At 37.2% G+C, this 21,684-nt stretch overlaps 1 protein-coding gene across 10 annotated transcripts in view; it reads left to right on the top strand.

Annotated features, from left to right (window-relative positions):
• SDCCAG8 (serologically defined colon cancer antigen 8) overlaps window positions 1–21,684 on the top strand; it is a 102,536-nt gene that overhangs the window by 41,265 nt on the left and 39,587 nt on the right. For all 10 annotated transcript variants that reach the window (XR_002437113.1, XR_002437114.1, XM_021392379.1 and 7 more), the window contains 2 exons: window positions 15,926–16,053; window positions 18,239–18,347. Coding sequence is in view for 8 of the 10 variants with exons in the window: in XM_021392379.1 (XP_021248054.1) it covers window positions 15,926–16,053; window positions 18,239–18,347 (237 nt within the window). In the remaining 2 variants the exon portion in view is untranslated. The remainder of the gene's footprint in view (window positions 1–15,925; window positions 16,054–18,238; window positions 18,348–21,684) is intronic.

Below are 21,684 nucleotides of genomic sequence, written 5' to 3'. Positions count from 1 at the left end.
TCTGAAATTACTTCTAAAGTCAATTTTAAATTGTCATTACTTTGACGTGGTTGAGTGTTGCTGATTAAGCTTATGTGAATCTATTCCTCAAGGAGTATAAAACATACAGATCTATTGTTCTTGGCTCATGAGAGAGTAATTGTTAAAAAGCACGCTGGTATGCTGGTGGAAAAGATAACATAAAAGATGCAAGACCTTAACAGCTTGCACAGATTTTAGCTTGTCATCTAATTTAATAAAAATTTTCACAATTCTAGTGTAATGCAATCATCATTAAAAAGTCTTTCCTCTTTTTGTTACAAAACAAATCAGAATTTATTACTCGCTTCAGTTTGTCAGATGTAGTTCTTGTTTGCATATGCCAGAACAGTTAAATCTTAAGAACTGGAGCAATTACAGAATTTCAAAATTGAACTTTTTCTGTGTCATCATGTGTTTTCTCAGACGTGGAGATAGGTAGAGGGCTTAAGATACACTTGGATGTAATGTCATCTAAAATTTAATGAGAGATGTAATTGAATATAATTGAAGTATATTTGTTTTTTATTTATTATTTACTATTATTGTTTGCATATAAAAAACATTACAAGCACTACTGAATGGCTTCTAGGTGAAGAAAAGTTACTGACCCATATAAGAAACTGTGCTTCTGTGTTCAGTTAAATGTGGCATGTCAGGCTGAGTGCCTGCGCCACTTTCTTGAAGGAAAAAAGTAGACAAGGGAATGTTGTAATTCTTGATCTTTTCAGTTGTGAAATTTCTTTTATCTCTTATTTTTAGAAATTAAACATTTTCTAGAAAGCAGTGTATCAGAGACTGTGGTATTTGGGGAGAACAGTACATTTAAGTAGTGCTGTAGCCTTCCTGCAATGCACAGGTCCGTCTAGCAGCCTCTGTCTAATTTCGACAACACCATTAACTCTAATTGTAGTGCATGTATAACAAATAAAGCACGTAAATCTGTCGTTCCACCTCCAGGTTCCTGTGGCATTACTTAGTCACAGCTTTGCTGTTGTGCTTCGTGATGTCACCAGCATTCCTTATTAGAACTGCTAGAATTGATGTGTACCTCAGACATCACTTTTCCCATTTGATCTATACTACTAAATTCTGAAACTATATGAACTAACTTCTCGATTTGTAGGAGTTAGTTCTACATAGTCAGCTAGGAACTTGCACAATGCCTGATATTATCTTTTATGTGTTTGGATGTTTGCTGTTGTTGCATTGCTTTCTAGTAAACAATAGCAGCAGACTTTTTCCAACAGCTTTAGCACATCAGAAAGTGTCCATCGACTCTGCTGGAAAGAAGATAACAGTCAAAGAAATGTTGTCGCTAATACTAAATGGCTGAGATATTGTTTTATGTTCCCAGACTGGCTGACTGATGAAAGGACCAATAACACTTATATTGGGGAGGGGAAAAAAAGGGAAAAGCAGAAATGAGGTGTAAGCAGTAATTGATTTGAAGGTTTTTTTTACGTTTGCTAATTTTGCACAAAACCATTATTTTAAAATGCAGGGGGGAGTGATAACATGAAACGACTCCTATAACTAATAAACTTTTTAGGTCTTGCTTCGTATGTTTACTTTTCATTACATTTAGGGATGGTTGCAACTGTGTTGTTGTGATTCAGTCAACATTTATTTCTATCTGTTTTTCATATACAAAGGCATCGGGATGCCAGAAAATAAACTGTTAACGGAGAATTAACTTCTTTGGCATGCTTTCATACTTATCTTCCAAATTAAAGAAAATGAAATGGGCAGAAGCAGAGTGTAGATTACCTCCTTTTTGTCAAAAATGGTGGGAATTTGAAAATTAATAATAAAAAAGGGAACAGATGCAGTAACATGCCAGAGGGAGATTAATGTGGAGAGTAAAATCTGTGAGCAACAAAACTGAAGCAAACTGAATCAGTGGGAGGTGGTTGTACAATCAAAATCAGGATAAAAGAGAAATTACAAACAACCCTGCACTTGTCAAAGTAGTAGTAATGAAATCCTGACTCTGCCAGCAGCGAGAACCTGTGTTAGCACTTTGGGGTAAGGCCGGGAGCCGGGTGCCAGGTAGGAGGGCAGCGCGAGGCTGCTGGGCAGCAGCCATCGCGTGTGGAACAGATGGCGGGGAAAGCTGGCCGGGGAGGGGCTCCTTAGCAGAACTAATCAGACAGTAACAGATAGGGCAGCTGGGAGGACTGACCACCGAGAGGCAAGCGGCAGGGTAGCCGCAGCCTTCCGCGATGTGTGCAGTGGTGTGCCCGTTGGTCCGAGATAAGACCTTGCAATGTCTTTCTCGGCAGAAGCTGCACAAACTTTGGGGCGGGTAGAGCGCCTGGCTGCTACTCGCAGTGATGGGAGGCATGAGCTCGCTGCCCAGCCTCGTGCGGCATCCTGAGCCTTCGGCCCAGCCCCGCAAGGTGCATCAGGCTGCCCGTGCCCTGCACAAGTGTTATTTGCTCTCACCCCGTCCCACAATATAAGGATGCATGGGGTTGCATTTTGTTGTGATGGCATGGTAAATGTCGAACTTGGAGATCTGTATAAATGCAAAAGCATGTGGATATGGGGACCGATCCGGCAAAACGATGAGAAAACTCTGCTTCTACTGAAATGGGGAAGAGCTGTAGGTGGGCAGCTTCCCACAGGGTTGGGCCCCACCAATGAGTGAGAACAGTCTTCTGATGTTTTGTTTTTGCTCAGAGGCGGCACTTAATTCTTCATAAATGAGAGCTTGTGAGAAGTGAATTAAGGTCTGAGCCTTCTGATCTTGAGTGACGTGAAAAATTTTATTCACGTAAGAAATCAAAATCAACAGGATTTCTTTTGCAAGTAAGAGGTGGTCATGTGAGGGGGGATTACTGGTTCATACCCTAAGTCAATGACTGTCAGCTTGAAAGAGAAATGAAAACAACATTTTATCAAGGAAGAGGGAAATAACATCCCAAAGTGTAGCAAAGGAAACCGGACTTACTACTGTCCAGTTGTATTTGATCACGGTGTGGGACACTTTTTTTAGACAATTAGAAAAGGAATGTACGTCTCCTGCATCTGCTTTTGAACTTGTGCATCTCTCTTCTGCAGGAGGTTTATAGATTGGTTCAATTATTCATTTTGAGCAGGGAGGGGAGGAAACATTACAGGGATTTGAAATAGATGGTATAACATAGCCATATGCTATTTATGCAGCAGTTTTTTGCAATAAATCTAATTTGATACTGTCAGAAAAAATTAGACTTATTTGGTATAGCAGCACATTAGTAAATGATTGTGGTAGCTCTGAAAGTTGTCATTCACTCTGCTTTGCTTGCAATATAATCTTGCAAGGCTTTTTTCCTTCCTTTTTCCCTGAGCAACACTGTGAAAATGTCTCAGTCTGCTGTGCTGCAGCTGTAGAAACTGCAAATATTTCCCCAACTGAAAAGAAGGTCTTGCTTTAAGGTAATTGAAGGGGATGGAAGAAAGAATTACCTCTGTTGTTAGCAATTATATGAATGTATAGGCAGAAAAATCAATAATGTGGGGGAGATAGCTTTCTCCCTTTCCTATAGGTTTTCATAGTGCAGCTGAAATTGTTTATCTCATTATACAGCATGTAGATAAATTAGCTGCTCTGCGTTATTATAGAAGGTAAAATATTTTACCTGCCATGATAAGACCATATGCTGCTTTACAAAGACTGATACTGAAGGATTTGAAATAAATCGACTCTGTCGTGTTCTGGCAATGCCTTTTAGAAATTTTGAAGCTTGTAAACGTTGTGTCAGGATAACACACATTTAAATATCTTTCTTTTTAGTCATTTAAACATATTTAAGATCATTGTACAAACATTAAAAGGCTACTGATGAAGTTTAAAAGAGGAAGAAAAAAGATAAGTGAGCAAATAAAGAAATCCAAAATCATCTGTTAATTTTGAACACCGAAGTCTTTATAAATCACCTTTTTTCATTTGTAAAGAATTCAAACATGGTTTACAACTTAATTTATTGTCCTACAGTACAAATTTCTCAAGAAAAACACAATAATATGTTTTCAGATTTCACTCCTAGATTTATGTAAATTTTTCACCGTGGCATTTAAACTGCAACTGGTCACATCAAATTTCTCTAATGATTTCATCTTTTATACATCGCGTCAGGTTGCTGAGGCAGCCAAAATGCTGCTGCGTGGAGAGGGTGGTTCGGGAGCGACAATCCTTAGAGCGCTTGGGAACGAGCAGTGAATTCAGATGGAATATAGAAGACACTAACTGCTGTAGAAAACAAGCATCTTTATAAGGTCTTTGTTCGGAGCAGCTATTATTCAGCACTAACAGTAATAAGTTTATGTGTGTGTACCAAATATTTACTTTGATTTCATTCAAATTATGTTTTCTATTTGTGTGACTAATGACAACAGGATAATGATTTATCTTTTTTAACCATAATAATCTTTCGGGCACTTGTATTCAAAGCTGCTGGATTTTTGGCTGAATTCACTACTGGAGAAATGTTTCTAATTTTTTCCCTCCTTCTTGTCTAGTCTGGGACTTTTCTCTCAAGTCTATCTAAAAGCTTGATTTTACAATAAGCTGAAATATGCTTTTTCTATCAGCACTTGGTATTTATGAACTTAACTTTAAAAGCTGCCCTGCTCTTTTAACAGCATACTGGTAGTCATTTACTTTGTGCTGTCACGGTGGCTGTTTTTCTTCCCTTATGCAAGATGCTGCTACTGAAATTCTCACCTAGAAAATATTTCAACAGAGAAACCAAAAGGTCCTTAATTAGAGATTTGATCTAACTTGACATTTAAGAGCATCAACATGAGGGTTGTCATCTCTGTGGAAGGTAGCTGGTGGATGGAGGGAGGAAGGCAGGCAAATTACCTGAGCATGCCAGCACTGGCTGCTCCGCTGCTCTTACCACCCCTGCACTCGGTGCCCTGGTGCCGGTGACTGGCTGGGGGGAAGCGTGAGCCGGGTAGAAGCCTGTCCTGAGCGAGCAGATGAGGGCTGCTTCTGCCATCGTCTTCTCGACAGAGCTGACCTCCTTTCCCTGTCTGTGCTGGCAGCCTGGCGAGTTCAATAGCGTGCTGCCATTGGTCGCCCCTGTGGTATCCTGGTGATTTGAGTATCAAACTCTGCTTTTGCAGAAACAGGAGCAACTGTTCTTGATTAGCTGCTCCTTGTTGTTCAGATACCTTCTACAGGGCTTGAAATAAGGATTAAAAGTTTCTTTGTCATTAGGTGGGACAATGCCGTGTATTCTTTTTGTCCCAGAGTTCCTCTTCCATTTCCAGTGCTTTTTTTGACCTGCATGTAGTTTCCTGAGGAAGAAGATCATAACATCATAAAACATTTGCTTGCAAATAGAGGGACTAATCCCCATATAAGGGATGTATCGGTGTTAAATTATTATTGAGCTAAACTTACGTAGTACTTGTCAATGCAATTTTTATTAGAGTCAAATTCAGACCTAACATAAGTATAACTGCATTTCTGCTAATGAGATTGGATTATCTCCTGGATTTGCTCCCAGAAAGCTTTACTTTAAATTCATTTTTTTTTTAACAGAGTAATGAAATGGTTGTTTCATTGTAATTGCTTATAAAACTTAAATATGTATTTATATTTTTTGTACTAAATTTAATCTTGGTGAGATAATTCTTTTTTCCTGCCTCCCCCCCGTACACAGTTTTTTTTAAGGATGCCCAAGATGCAGGCAGTGAAATTGAAAGTTGTTTCTTATTTGAGAAGAGTGAGACTGTTGAGGAGGTTAGTTAATAATTCAGGAGTTTGTAGTTATCAGAATCTATTCCTGAAAAGAAATACAGGCACAGGAGTTGCTAAAAATAATGTATCCTGTTGACAATATGAATTTAGTCTCAGGCCTGACAAAGAATCTTTACAATTCATCTTAATGTGTAAGGCAATATTTTAACAAAGACATACATATGTGTGTATACAAGGCTTAAAAGCAGGAAAAAATATTCAAGATTTTTTTTATCCTTAAACGGTGTTGCATTTTAAACATCTGTAGGTAAGTTTGGAAACTGATAAACTTAACTGGCTGTTCCTATTTCATCTTTGCATTTTCAGTCAGTGTCTTTGTTGCAGTGTTAGAATGAATCAAAAGCTTTTGTTTATTATTTTTATTGTCATGTTTTTTCCTTTTCCACTTTTTTATGTAGTTTTGCAAGCCCTTCTCAGAGATTGTGCCAGTCTTAGCAAGGAGGAATATGTATATGAAGAAAAACATATTAGCTGTTGGAGTTAATAAATGATTAAAGTCTCTTATTTTACTTCTGTATTATTTCTCTTACACCCCAAACTGATCTTCATAAATAGAGAACTGCAAAGAACTTCATCTTCTGCTGGTTAGCAGAAGTGGATTTAAATCCACACCGACAGTTCATTTGACAATGACCTTGAGGGGCTTTGCTTCTTGAAGAAGAAAGCAGAAGCTTGCGGTAAACAAAGTTCACTTCTGACAGATGGATTGAATGACAGAAAGGTTGCGAGTGCCAGAATAGCCCTGGCAGAGGAGGAAATGTTCAGTGGAATCCAACAGGAGAGGAGGTGTGAACAGGTGCAGGGTTGCTGACGGAAGGGGAACCAGATGGAAGGAGCCAGAGCCAGTTTATTTAAAGGAAAAGGCAGAAAACACTGAAAGGCTGTGCGATCAGTGGCTAAAAGTGTGCATGGAAGAAGGTAAAAATTCACAAAGCAAAACTGCACAGTGGGATATCTAGCACTTAACATAACGGTAGCAATTTGTGAGTTTAGTTTTAAAGTTGCTATTGAAACATATTTCTCCTTAAATCTTGACAGCATAAAGAAGAGATTAATAACCTGACCAAAAAAGAAAACAACAATCCAACCCTTGACTAGTGTACTACTTGTCCATTATTTCTAATATTAATGTGCAGACAGTGTTTCAATCAGGATGATACCAAAACTATGCCATGGTTAACCAAACCAGTAAAGGACCCATAAGGCTGGATTTTTTTTTTTTTTACTCATCTGTCTATATCTTGCTCCAGTGATATGTGGGTACATAAACATGTCTTTTATTGGTATGTTTCTGTAACATCTAAGCAAATCAAAATCAAGTACAATGTAACATTAACATAATATTTGCTTGGTCTTGCTTTTTGGTCACAACATTGTCAGATTGTTGGAATACGTGGTATTTTGCTGTAGAATGAGGGGGAAGTTAAATATCTTCACAGTTAATGTTCTCTTTCAGATTGTCTTCGTGAGGAGCTAATTGTTATGTGAAGCTCTGCTTTTTCCCAGGCTGTTCATGTGAGGCTTGATCCTTGGGAGGCAGAGAGTACTGTTCCTCAGGTCTTAACTTCAACAGTAGTCAGGGAGAGTTAACAGCTTCAGAGTATCAGACCTGTGGCTAATATGGTAGCTTGACTGGAAGTTGTGTGTCTGCCCAAACAGAATGTCTGAAAAATTTGAGGTGGCTGTTCAGCAGGCATTCAGAGTGCATCTGTGATCTACTGGATCATTCAACTGTGCTGATCTGATGTGGATCAGGTGTGGCCGCACAGTCACTTTTCTTTTGAATTAGCCAGAGCATGCAATGCACTGTTTATGCTGACTTTATGCCAGCTGCAGGGGGACAGATGATACCTGATTCAGCACAAAGCTTGCTGGTATAAAATTAGTGTACCAAAATCATTGGATTTTTTTAACAAATTTAAATTGACAGACTGCGTTCATAGCAAATCAGATCTCTGCATCACTTAGCTGCATCATTTTTTGATTCAACAGTAGGAGCTTGAAGTCTGGATGTATTGTATCAACAAGCTGAGCCTCGGAGTGCAGATTTACAATGGTTTTGATGTGGTCTGAGTCTATGCTGCTACTGAAAAGGCAGTTCTCCAGAGGGGTAACATGTGGCTCTGCCTGGCTACATATCCACACATCTCCAGGCCCTTGCTTGGGATAATTCAGGTGCCCGCAGGATCAGAGAGTTCAGGGAGCTGATCCTTTTGAAAAAGAATCATTTGCTGCAGGAGAATTTGTATGAATGCTAATCATCAGAAGACAAAAAGACTGCATCTTAAACTGGCAATGTTGCCTTAGACTGGCTTAAAACTGTTATGAAATCACACTGTAAGAGAGTACTGGTACCGAATTTAGGAACGGCATTCAGTCAAGAAAATTACTCCTTCATTTTAAATATAGAGAAAATAATTTATATAACTGTATGTACAAAGTAAATGCCTGCAAAAATCTTCTATGTGAAGCAAACATTTCAACATTTTGCCATCTGTGAAAGTGGCTTGTGGAACAAAGAGCAAAGGAGGAAAGAATATTTTGTAGAAAAGGGCACAATACTGTCAAGTGCTTAGTGCTACACACTGACTTGACAGAAACCAATTCTCATGTAGTATCTTCCCATGCAACTTCTATGCTACACTTAATTGCATGTTTCTTATGTGGTCTTATCAGCCAAATAGTTCACGGTCTGATGGTAATAACATTTACAGGTTGCATGTTTATGTGCAAGGCGCGTATCTTGCAGGCAAGGCTTATGGATGTGCCAGAAAAGTAAACTTTTTTTCTTTCCTAACAATGAAAGAGAGGGCAGTTAGTGTTTAGCTGTGGCTTGGCATACAAACTTAAAAGGCATTAAAGTCTACACTGAGAAACTGGCTGTTTTCTGTATATATCTTTTGAAGGAAAAGCACTAAGGAATAGAATAGTGTTATAGGTTACTTATTTGAAAATTATTTCTTTTATGCTGATTTTAACATTAGTGAGAAATCCAGTCCTTTCATTTTGTTAATAGATCTAGTACATTGCAATAGGTACAGCACCAGTAACGCATATGCTGAAGTTAACGGTTTTAAAGCTTCTTCATACTGTATAAGCTTTTGTAGGAATAATACTCTGTGTCTCTCAGTTTGTATTCCCTTAAAACTTTTCATCTTTTAGTTGCCCATCGACATCATCTCTAGTTAGTGGTAATTTTGAAATCGTTTTCAAGTACAATAAGTAATCAAAAATAGAGTGGGAATCATTTTCATTCACAGTCATTAATAATATATTCTGATACCTCTGACAGGATTTAAAGGTCAAAACGAAAGTCTGGACTTTGTGTTTTATTTTTTCTGTAGAACTTCTAATACTGTGTACTATATAAAGTGCAAATGTCTATAGGAGTTATAAGCTGTTTCCAGCTGTTGTAACTACATTTTAAGTAGAGGAAACCAGAAAAGAAGTTTCAGTGGAGACAAGAAAGGCATGCGCTAACTTTGTATCTCAGCAAAATTGAAATTCTCAGAATAAGCAGGATGTTGTATAACAGCGTTGAAAGTATTTGGATTCTGGGAAAGCCGATGGATTTGTATAACCTATTTTATTAGGTTTTATTTGCATAATGGGGAAAATAGTTGTAAGTAAGTTTATCAAATATTTGTACCTAGTCTCTTGAGAAAGCTGGAAATATAGACAGAGCTTAGTCTTGTCTTGCTTTCTCTCCCAGAAATATTCCTTATGTTTGAGGCGTTTTTTTTTTTGAAGTAATAGTACCCTGGGAGGATTGTCTTTTCTGGTTGCTTATCTCAGATAGGGTAGTAAAAGGTTTTGTTTCATTCATAAACCTACTTTTAAGATGTTTTTACTTTAAAATTATTTCCATACTATCTTCTTGTCTCGCAGGTCCATATTTGAATAGTTGAATCAATTTGAAGGTTTAATTTCATACCACTTTTAAACCCTTATCGTATGGCATACTTTTCTAATTGCTTTCAGTAGCTTCTTCACATAGTTATGAGAAGAAAACTCTGTTACTTCATTGGTTTACAAAGCTCTCTGTATCTATCAACTAATGTAACTAGACATCTTTCATTATAAAAACAAAAAATTTCATAAGCTTCAATTCTCACAAATAAGACTGTGTGCATTCTTAAAAATTAAGCATTCCTCCAGTTTTACCAACTAAAATATTAACTGAGTCTCTGCAAAATGTGACCATACAAATGTTGCTTGTACTGAAGCTCACCAAACACAGTGTGCTGGCTGGAGCAGATTCCAGAAACCTGAGCTTTCCACTGAGAAGACCTGGCAGCCAGCTCCAGAATCAGCATCCGGTCAGCTCCCAGAAACAGACAGAAAGAGCAGCTCAGTGGGTAATTCCCACAATGGGATACAGGAAGGGCAATTTTTCAGCTTCTTGGAGAGGTTTGAAAAAGTGACCTGATAATGACGCTTTTACAAGTTATTTCTACATAATTCTTCCACTTGCATGCATATGTACATCTTTTTTTTTTTTTCATTTATTTTTGGATATCAGAAACATTCATGTCATGCCTCTCCTTCTGCCCTGTGAAAGAACTGAGTGCCATAAAATGCGGCCAGCCCAAACATACTGTGGTGAGTTTACACAAGTAGGGAAAAATCAATACATTTATTGAAAAAAAAAATGGGTAGTAAATACAAAATCTACGTTTTTTCACAAGAGGAGAAAATGAAACACTGCCCAGCTATGTCCTCAGTCATCTCAGTATTAACAGGGATCAATTAGATGATAATATGTAAGTGTTACAAAATAAGATAACAAACCAGCACTAAACAAACGGTTCCTAGAAGCTTGACTTAAGAAAAAGGGAGATATCTCCAGACTCTAAGTCTTATTACTTACCTGACCCTAACATATGAGCATGATACATACTCATTTGTTAATTTTTAAGATATGGAAATAAATAATTTTGAATCATGACTACACTTAAAACCAACATTTACTTCTTTATCTGCACAATTTGGAATCTTATTGTGTTATAGTTCCTTATCTTAAGTATTTGGAACACTAAAACTTCAGATAACAAGTTTATAGAGTTACACTCTCCATTATAAATAACTGAATAGAATACTGCAGTGATGTTCAGCTGAGAGACAGGTCTGAAAGCACTTTTCAGAGTTGTTTTGTGTTACTAGAAAAAATTATTTAAGACTATACCTGGGAAGGATGACTTCTTGGTACTTCTCAATTTCTTTTAACATTTTAGAACCAACTCTTAAGGCTTCTCTGCTCACCAGAAAAAAAACAAATCCTTATCCTTCTATGTATGATATAGTTATAAAGATACGTATGGAGGACAGAGAGGAGAAAGTTGTAAAGTGTTGTGAAATAAACTATGATTGTATTTTACATACGTTCTTCTATGACCTTAATTAGTATTTGAATGCTTTCTGATATTATAGTAGGAGACTGTAAGTATTTCTCTAATATTTCACGTATCAGGAAATACATGCAGACACTGTTGCTTGTATGTTGCTTGAAAGAAGAACAAAGTTATGCTCTGATTTTCCATTCTTCTCTTGATATCTGTAGCTGAAATAATAATATGAGCATCCTGTAAGGAGGTGGTTCAGAAAGCTGCTTGTTACAGACAGTCTGTTAGACCTGTATCATGGAAAGCTTGCAAAGTAGACTGTATAAAAAATCTTCTGGACCTTTGTATCCTGAGCTATTGGCTGAAATCCTTGAAGTTCCTAATACACATAGATTTTCAAGTCCTGTTTTCAGAAGTATTCAAATTGATTTTAGTGCCTGCAGGCCAAATTTTTTGTAAAGATACTAGGAATTAAGTGCTTAAGTACCTTCTCAGAACTATTTTTCCATTTGGTAAATGGGTAGCACAAGCTTCTATGTATTCTCAAAAATTCTGGGAGAAGCCCACTTTTTCTGGAAGAGCTAAGGGAGTCCTCAGTTATGTGCTGCCCATCTTAAGACAGCATTTGCTGTGCAGTAGTTCACAGTGCTGGCCTTCTTGGCTGCCTGTTATCTGGGAATGTTCTTGTGCTCAACCACTGGACATGTGAGAGAAGTGCTAGGCTCCACTGGGCCTTTTGCTGCCCGAGTGTGAGTGTTCATGCAGAGTCTGGGACTGGCTGTTACTGAGACCAGCATTCCTGGTAGTTCAGGTACCACAAACATTTGGAACAATAGTGCAGTAGTGCCAGCTACTTTTTAATGATTTATGAACTCCAGTTTAAAATAAGTATGTATAAAAGCCTACAAGATTTTATAATTAAATATTTAACTCTAATTAACAAGAAATGAAGATGTCAGAAATAAGATTATGATAACCTCTGATGTGCTGCAGAACTTAGATAATTGTTATTTTAATTTGTTCAATTAAGTTCATAGTCCTTGCTAATGGATCCATTAGCTTTTTACAAAATGCCACATGGTGATCTCATGGAAAAGTCAAAGAGTTGATATAGGAAGCATGGTTGTTTCAACATCATAGTTGCTTTGTGAGGAGGCTTACTGGCAACTTCCAGAGCCAAAGGCCTAATTCTGCACTGTGATTCATCTTGTTTTTCCTCTTTTTGTATTTTTATTCTTGGAAAAGCAAAAGTCGTGCAGATTTATTTACTACTAAACTACACTGTGAAATTGTATCATCTAAGTTTTGTTCTTTTGTAGGCAAAAATCAATTTTTTTTGTCAGATTTGACTTCCACATCACTAGTATTTAAATTCTTCCTTTTTCCCTTTACTCAGATAAAAGTAGTCTTCTATTGAAAACTGGACCTGTGAAGTAGTTTTCATTTACTAGTGATGGGGGAGGGTTTTGTTTTGTTTCTTTGCTTATTTTATTAAATTTGGTGACTCAAATTGAGCCAGTGTACTTTTCATGTTAGCTTTGAGGTCAAGGTGAATTTTCACTTGGTTTTCAGCAAGGACTTTTTATGGCTTGTAAGTGATGGCAGTTTTGTTTTTCACATTCCTGTGCTATAAACTACAGCTCATTGTGGCCTTAGTTTTGTCAAGAATTGTTTATAAAGAAAGAATTATTTAGAAACAAGTTAACTAAGTGGGCTGCTCTTGACAGCAATAACTTAGGCTCCAAGCAATTGGTACTTCTAAGAAAATCACTATGGAAAACTTGTACTTCAGAGCAGAGGTCAAGGAGAAGTTAAGTTTTTCTCCTTGCTTCTGTCTTCAGTGCACAAAAATGAAAATCACTATGAGTTTAATACTGCTGCTTTAATGAAATTGGCCAATGTTATGGTCAAATCCAGAGCTATTATCATATAGGCTTTCTCTCAATGTTTCAGAATGGATACCGTATTAAAGAACTTTAATTTTTGCTACTTTCTTTTAAGTGTTTTCATTCTTTTGGAGAACAGGCTGCTTCAGCTCACCCATTCTATATCATTTTCATCGATAACTGTAGCTGATGCTTTAAAAAATTCTGGTACGATTAATCCTAAGCTATCATTTCTGATTCTGGTCTTACTTATCATCAAAATTGGGCTGTACTTGCTTTGCTTTTCACTATCTTTGTGTTTTCCTTCAGTCAGTATGAGAAATGTTGAAGCTATTGCAGTAGACAACTTCTAGTGCTGGAGGAGTGTAACTTTTTCCTGTCTAGCTACAGTTGAAAGTTTTTCTTAAATCAAGCTCACTTTCTTTCACAATTCAGAGTAATTGCAAGTACGTAGCCCCTGTCTAACCCTCTAAGACTGTTGCCTTCCTTATCTGCTGGTTGTAGCAGGAACGTTACCAATAGTTCTGAAATTTCTTGGGTCTTTTTATATGTGTTTGATGCATGCTTTTTTTTCTGTACAAAATATACTGGGGACATTTTCTGTAAGAGGGCAGAGAGATAGAACTAAGGGGGCAGGGAGGGTGTCAGATCTATGTGTGGGTGATTCACCACTCAGTTCAGACAGCTTTGGCTCCAAGAAGTGTTTTGTTCCTCAGCAGCTGTAGGCACCTCAGGTCTTGCTCTTTCTGTGGCACTGGATGTGTCTCAGTCCCCAACTAATACTGAGACTAGTCTGCTACCATTGTGCTTAAAGGCTTGCATCTAGCTTCCTACTCTTTTAGTCTGGTTACATAAAATCACCAATTTTCACCCCCCCCATACACTTCAGATATAAGGAGCTCATCATGCATCCACTGTTTCTGAGCTCCGGTTTGTTTACATTTACAGTAGGTAGCCTAGATGTGTTGCTTTTTTGGATGAATCCTCTTAGCAAGAGGATGATCTCCATTTATTTTAAACCCTCCAGTTGTTAGTCAGGAGGGACTCCATCGGTGAGAAATGGACCTGTACAGGTTTACCTTGGTAATTTGAGCTCTCTGTAGCTTGGAGCCAGCCAGCTAACTGTGTGCCAGATGACAAGTTAGTACCCAACAGCCATCTCACACAAAGACACTATCAAACAAAATACTGTGTTAATGCCGCTTTCTGCTGCTGAAAGTGTCTGGGGGATATGTGAGGTGCTGGCGCACTTTTTTGAACAGTCTAGGGCTCATGACTGCTATCTGAAGGCAAAAGAAGTTTGGAAACAGAAGGAAGGGGTTTTTAGATGGATTTTTTTTTTTTTTAACCCAGCAAATATGAAATGGTTTTTCATATTAAAGCTTTCCAGATTTGGAGCTTATACTTAGGAACTGGTGTAAGTATCACTCCTTAGGACAGCACCAATATATTTACTAGGTACTTCTGAGAATGGTGTGATAAAATGTAAAACAATGTTTGAAATATCCTTGAACATTGTGCTTTGTTTCCTTAAAGCTATAATATTCCTGCTATTGAAGTGTATTATCTCTGTCAAATCACTCAGTCCCACCTCAGAAAAAGCTGCCTGTGATTTCAAAGGGAGTTTTGCCTCAGGTGCTGCTTGCAACATCAGGACCAGGAATTAGTGTAATGTGGCCCACCATTTGTATTGCTTTGGGGTAAATTTAAGAGAGAAGATTTAACATTGTGTATGTCATGCTGAGATATTGCAATATCTTGGATGGGTTATTAGGCACTGATCCAAAGGTTAAGTGCAGCAACCACATGAGATGTGGCTTTATCCTTACATGATCTGTGCCCGTGTTCTATTTTGTAGTTGCCTGGAATGGGAATTATCACTAGAATAAAATAACACATATATAAGACTTCATTGAAATCTATCCTAAGTTATAAAACATAGTTCCGGTAGAAAAGTGTGTGCATATATACGTCCTTTGAAATCTAGAAATCAGTCCTCGTGTGTGTGAAATTTTGAATCTAGGTCCAAATATGCACCAGAAGAATATTTATGACCTCTGGGAAAGTCTAGATATAAATTTGGTTGAGGATCTTTTCTAATTTATATGCATATATCTTTTTTGTTTCTTATTTTCCATGCTGTTTTTGCTTGGCTTGCATTAAATAAAATGCTTCAATGGAGTGTGGTAGTCTAGCATTTGTTTTGCCTCAGGAGTAGATTGCCCCATCTTGCATATCTGGTCAAGTAAATTGCTCTCTTGCCTGTGTACTTCGATAATAATACTGGGCTTTAGACCTTCCTGTACAGCCCCCCAGTGAGCAGGGCTGCAAGGGGCTGGGCCTGCATGGTGCTAACAGGCTTCTGTATTGTAATGGATGCATTCATCTCCTATTTACATAAATTAATAGTTAAAACTTGTTTGGTTGCTTAAGAAAACTCATTAGGCTTTTAGAGTAGCTGAATTATGAGCACTGTGGCAATCGCTCCCATTGACTTGTCTCCCGCTGGTTCACTGGGAACCAGTCCATCTCAGGGTCAGGTCCCTGAGTTTCCTTACAAAATTAAACAGATAGCATTTCAAAGAAAATACAAGTAGTCTGTTCAGTGCAAAATGCATGCTGGGGAAGTTCCTTACAAAAAAGAAGTCGTGTGTAAATTTTTAAAAATATAATTATATACTTAATGGCTAATTTCACTCAGGAAATAGGTAATATTTTTTATCCGTTTTCTACTAGTCACTAGAGAATGTTTGACATTGTAAGAGAAAGGTCAGTTTGCTTAACGTGCAGTGGGAGAGAAATGTTTCGTGTGAAAAGCTTGGTCAGATTTTGAGTTTTGTTTTTCTTAATTGAATGTTCTGCTTTGCCTTTTTACCTTATTTTATCCAATATACATTTTTTTTCTTATTTTTTTTAAATAGATTGGAGAAAGAGAGCATTCAGCACAGCATTAGCAATGAAGCAAAGGCCCGAGCCCTTCAGGCCCAGCAAAGAGAGCAGGAGCTGACACAGAAGATGCAGCAAATGGAGGCCCAGCATGAGAAAACTGGTAGGTGGTAGGGAAAGATTAGAGCCTGGGCACTCAGTCACAAGCCAGGCCCACGCCTTACTGTGAAATGACATCAGGAACACCTGTAACCTTTGGCTGGCCGAAGGGAGCAGATGCTAACTACACCGGAGATTCCGAATTACATATTAGTTAGCGTTTAAAAGAGAAAATGGAAAGTATTGCCCACTGTCTGTTGATTTCAGAGTGCTGCTCTCACATCTGTTGCACCATCTGGATTATGAGTTTATTTACCTGTGTTCAAGAAACGTAAAGCTGAGAGAGACCACAACAAAGTAGAAAAACAAAGGGCTTGTTTTTGGCTGGATTTTCAGGCACACATGTTATATAAAGAAAATAGCATCAGAAGCTCTGCGGGAAATGCTCTGAGCTTACAGTTAAAGTCTCCTGAATAGCATTGAACAGTTCCCACAGTACACACATTATAGCTACTCTAAAAGCTTAATGAGTTTGCTTCGGCATCCAAACTGGAGAAAAGCTTTAGCCATTAATCGGTTCTTAATTCACTGTCGCAGCTGGATGTAATTCACTGGCTCCAAATTGATATGTTCCTTTATTTAATCTTTGCAGCCTCAAACATTTTTAGCATTAGACTGAGCCCCCTCCCAACACCCCCAATCTAGAAGAAAGATATTTAATCCCTTGCATACTTCAGTTTGTCATAATAGGAGACTTCATTGTATTGACTTAGCAGATCAATGACTTCTAACCTTCATCTGTGAGTAAAATGGGTTTTACAAAGCAAAAAAAGTCTTTTGTTATTCTGTCCTGCCAATAAAATTAACAAGGGAGCACATTATAAACAAAAAAATAATTTTTAGGGAGGTAGCCCCTGAGCATGGAAAGGAGAAGCTTCAGCTTTTATGGAGCGTGGTGTATTCATATGTTTAATTCAATAGTGTGTTCAAGAAATGTTTAGATGTAGTGTTGAGAGACGTGGTTTAGTGGGGTTATTGGTGGTAGGTGGATGGTTGGACTGGATGATCTTGTAGGTCTTTTCCAACCTAGCTAATTCTATGATTCTATGATTCTAAATAGCATTCTTATCCACCAGTCCTCAAATGCCTTCAGAAATATGATGTAGCCTGTATTACTCCTAAGCAGCGCCAGTTAATACCTGAAGTAGCAGGCACATTTTCATCTCCCATTGATTTTTTTTTTTTTTTGCAGCATTATCACAGTACTAGAGAACCTTATCTTGTGTTCAGGGAATGCAAACAGCTACGTTATAGCTACTGTCTACACCATAGGAGAAAAGAAGCACTCTGAATCACAGAATCACAAAATTGCTGTTGTAGGCAGTGCATCTGCATATGACCAAGTGTAACTTTGCACAAGAGATGTGCAATTTACCCTCCTGGTGCATTAATTATCCCAGTACATAAAAATAAAACAACTTTGAGGCTGAGTATGTCTCCAATAACATAAGGAGGTGTTAAAAATAAAGAAACCCTTGTGTATTATGATCTTTCATGTACATAGGAAATTTGGGTAACAGTTGTCTATATTTCTCTGAATGATTTTAAAAGCAGGAATCAAGAAAAAATAATTTGGAGTATCTTCCTTTTGGAAGAATAAAGGTCTTTTATTTCTAGGCCGTGAGTTTTGGTGTAGCCCAAGCTATTAGTAGCTGAAAATTAATTTACGAAATCCGGATAGTAAGTCTGGTATCTGATCACGAAAGACAGAACATAAATTATAGTAAGCACTGTAAATAAAATAACTGCTTTCTGAAAGGACAAAATAATACACATTACAGTCAGCGTGTTTGGATTACTAGCGTATCCTCTGCACCAGTTGAGCAAGCAAAAGGTTGCTAAGGCTGCTAATTTTATTCCTCCCAGAAACATCAATAACCTTTCAGTTAAGAAGTAAAACCACCGGGTTAGATATGTGGTCTTTACAGAGACTCCTGTCACACAAGACCCAGTTCAATGGTCACATCACTATAACGCTTTAGGTTAGCTTATTCTGACATACAGCTTTTATTTGGCGAACGATGACATTATAATTCCATGTCCAAGTAGCTGAAGTTTAAAAAAAAAATACCAAAATCAGTGGGATCTAAACAAAAGAAATAAGGAATATATTAGATAGTTTCTAAGTTCTCTATAAATTAATGTAATTTTAAAATAATTTTCTAGTTTTCTAATTTAATAATTTCTAGTAAATGAACTGGACTCGTTGCTGACCTCCCAGAAAACATTCATAGGAAAATTAAAGGAAGAATGTTATTTGCTGGCAAGCAAGTTGGAACAAATGTTAGAAAAATACAGGTTAGTATATTTTCTTACCCTACTCCCTTTATTATTTTGACATGCTTTCTTATTTTGTATTTGTGTTTTAATATTTATTGTTCATCTTGTCCCAGATATTGCACATCTTCTCAATATAACACATGCCATTTAAGTAACATGGATGGATTTTTTCCAGGATAGTTCTCATTTTCTTCTTTTCAGTTGATGTTTGTGGCTATTAATTTATTTTTTTTGGTTTTAGATGATTCCAATATAAAAATTGCTTGCTATATTATTTCTGACGTTCTTAATATGAGAAGTAGGAAGTTGTTAGTGGAACTACAATTCCAGTTTATCTGAAACTATTCTGAAAAATAGTAAATACTTAAAGCTCTCAAAACATAGTGTGTTGGTTTAGTTATTTACTTAAAGCTCCATTCATAATAATACACACTGAATAATTATCTCTGAAAAATTTGTTGTCAAAATTACTTGTCATTGAAACTCTGATTCTGCTGCCGCTTGTTACGTGGTGCTCTCATTTAAAATCAGTAGTACAGCTACGTACAAAGCCATTAAAATTTCTGTAGTACAATAAAAACTAGAAGCAATAACTGGTTTAAATAAATGCAAAAGTATGAGGGTATCTATTTAAAAACTAAATTCTATGGGACAGGACTATTGCAGTTCCACCCCTCATATTCCTTCCTCATCATCAATTTGATGTTGTATATTTTTCAGTATCAAAATAGACTTTTTGTTGAAACTTTCTGCAAGGTCATATTAAGAGTATTAAAAAAAAAGCAGGGCTGAAATGGTGAGGTAGTATTCTGCAACTTCAGTAAATTTCATGCAGAATGAATTAAAGGTAGGAGTCTTAAATGGCTTAAATGAAGCAAGAAAAACAGCAAAGATAAAACTGGTTTTCAAGATAGGTTTCTTCTGCTGGGTGGATTTAATTATCCTGTTGAACTAACAACAGGGTCAACACTCAGTAAGGGTGAGAATTCATTTATCCCAGTATCCTGTCTCCAGGGATGATCAAAGGGGAACTGTATAAGTAGACGATGTTTTCCACAGGTACTGCCTCTACTGGCCATCCTACATTCGACTGAAGAAGTGTTGACCAGCTGTTAAGTAGCTGAAGTTGGGAGAGGAATCCCACCATGAGTATTTGGGGAGGAAATTAGAAACTTGAGGAAATATAAGCCATCTTCCCCTGCAAATGCTGTGATGGGTTTTTGAGAGAGAAGCAAACAGAATTTTTTTTCTGAAAAAGCAGAGTTCCTCTGCTAAAGTAATACAAAATCTAAATAGATTCAAATCATATCATTATTCCAGCAGTAAAAATGCACACAGACTTTGTTGCTAGAGCTCACAATCACAGACTAGTAACTGTAAAAGGATAAAGGAAAGACAGAAAACATACTGTGAAAACACATTATTCTCTGAAAATAAATACCAGAGATTGCCAAGTGTTTCTCCACCTAGCAGCATTAGCTGACTATGTCCAGAACCTGAAAGGGGAGAAGGAGCTCTCTTGGACCTCCATAAAGTGGTACTTTGCACAAAGAACAGTATGGAAGAATGTATTGAAACAGTTTTGAGAAATGGCCCCAAAATAGCTTGCGATTGCCTGCATTGGAGTGGGAGCTGTTGCAGGCAGTAACAAGAGTGGACAGATATGTAGGGAAAAAACTAAGGCAGCGTATGAAAAGGAGAACAGGAAGGTGAAACTGGACGTGTGGAAAATGGTAACTTAGTGAATGCTTCAAAAATGATGTGGTCAGAAGATCAGATGCAGAAAATGACTTCAGCTGGGTTTAAAATGCGTGAACATTCTTTAGCTTTCAGTATCATCTCTCCAAAAGGCACTCTTCGCACTCGTTATCATGTGATACAGTGTAAAGCTGCAGTTCTGGGATAGAATGCTGTACCTTTGTGCTCTGAAAAAAAAATCTTTTTTGGAAGATTTTATAACTTAGTTCTTACGTACACTAGTAAAAGCAGATCAGGCTATTTTTAAAAAGAGATGTAAGAGTAACTTTATTTCTTTCTTGGTAGAAAGAAAAGGGTCCACTTCTAATGAAAGGCATTTCAGATTTATTTTTTGATGAGTACCTCTTTGCACTACTTAAGTGGGATAGCTCTGAGTTGCATGTAAGATTTTGTAATAAATACAGGCTTTCCGATAGATTTAAATAAATAAACAAAATTTTTGTGAGCTAACCGCTCCATAGGATTAAAAAAAAAATTCAGGAAGACAATTTCAGATGAATTATAAACACCTTACGCTGTGCAGAAAGAAGGTAGTGTCTGGGAAGGTTTTTGTATGCAAAGGCACGTTTAAACCATAGTCCTTTGTTGATTTCTTTGCTTTTTTTTTTTTTTTTTTCCTCTCTGATTGTCACTATCTGAGTTTCTAGGTTGTGGATTAATGCTTAACACTGCCCACTGTGTATTTGTGATTTGCGTTTTGTAATTAAGGGGAACAATGGGAGTCCATTGGGTCTCGTTATATATAATGGTTGGTTTAATTTGTTTCACTTCTATCTTGTTAATTGTAAATTGATCATTAAGATTTGAATTCTAATCTGTCACCAGGGTTGTGAGTATTGAAGCTAGAGCAATGATCCTGGTTTTAATCACTGATGATGAGAAACAAATTTTATAATTTTGGTACATATTGCAGTTCATATATTTTAACACTGTATTTTATGGTGTTATAAATATTGTTAAATGACTTTTAGTGTAGTTTTACTGTTTGGACTATAATGTATAAATTATATTACTGTTTTGGCAACAGTAGGCATCCAACTGTGTGAGTTTAATTGAAGTAAAGAACGCACACCCGGCTGAACTATTTTTCTGCGGGTTTGGTTGACTGCAGTCAACTGCACTTCAGTACCAGGAGCAGAGTGTTTGCTTAGGGTAGCCATGTGAAGATGTGAAACAGAATCTGTCTGAGGGATGAATCATTAAAATTACATGCAGTGGTACTCGTTGCAATAGCAGAAAATATTTTACAGCATATATTTAATATATCTAATTGCTGTACAAGTAAATAACTGGTTTTAAGGGCAGGAAAAGACAATGTTTAAAAAAGCCATCCTCTGTGCTGTGAGTCCCAGCACTGCGATGCCAAAGATGATTCAAAGGAGTAAAGGCAGCTTTGCCACCTTTTAACATTCAAAAATCAGCTCATCCTAAATACATCCTAAGACCAACTTTAAGTTATGACTGTTTAACATTTGCTGGTTCTTTGCCTCTAGTATGTGAATGTTTTGGATGAACCTTTTATTTTTGTTGTATTTTTTCCAAGACTGTCACAGCGGGAGTGGTGGGGGTGCAAATTTAACTTGCTTCTTAACATAAG

Source organism: Numida meleagris, chromosome 3 (assembly GCF_002078875.1).
Source record: "Numida meleagris isolate 19003 breed g44 Domestic line chromosome 3, NumMel1.0, whole genome shotgun sequence".
NCBI lineage: Eukaryota > Metazoa > Chordata > Aves > Galliformes > Numididae > Numida > Numida meleagris.
The sequence above is the reverse complement of the archived record's forward strand: the minus strand, read 5'-3'. Positions and strand labels throughout refer to the sequence as shown.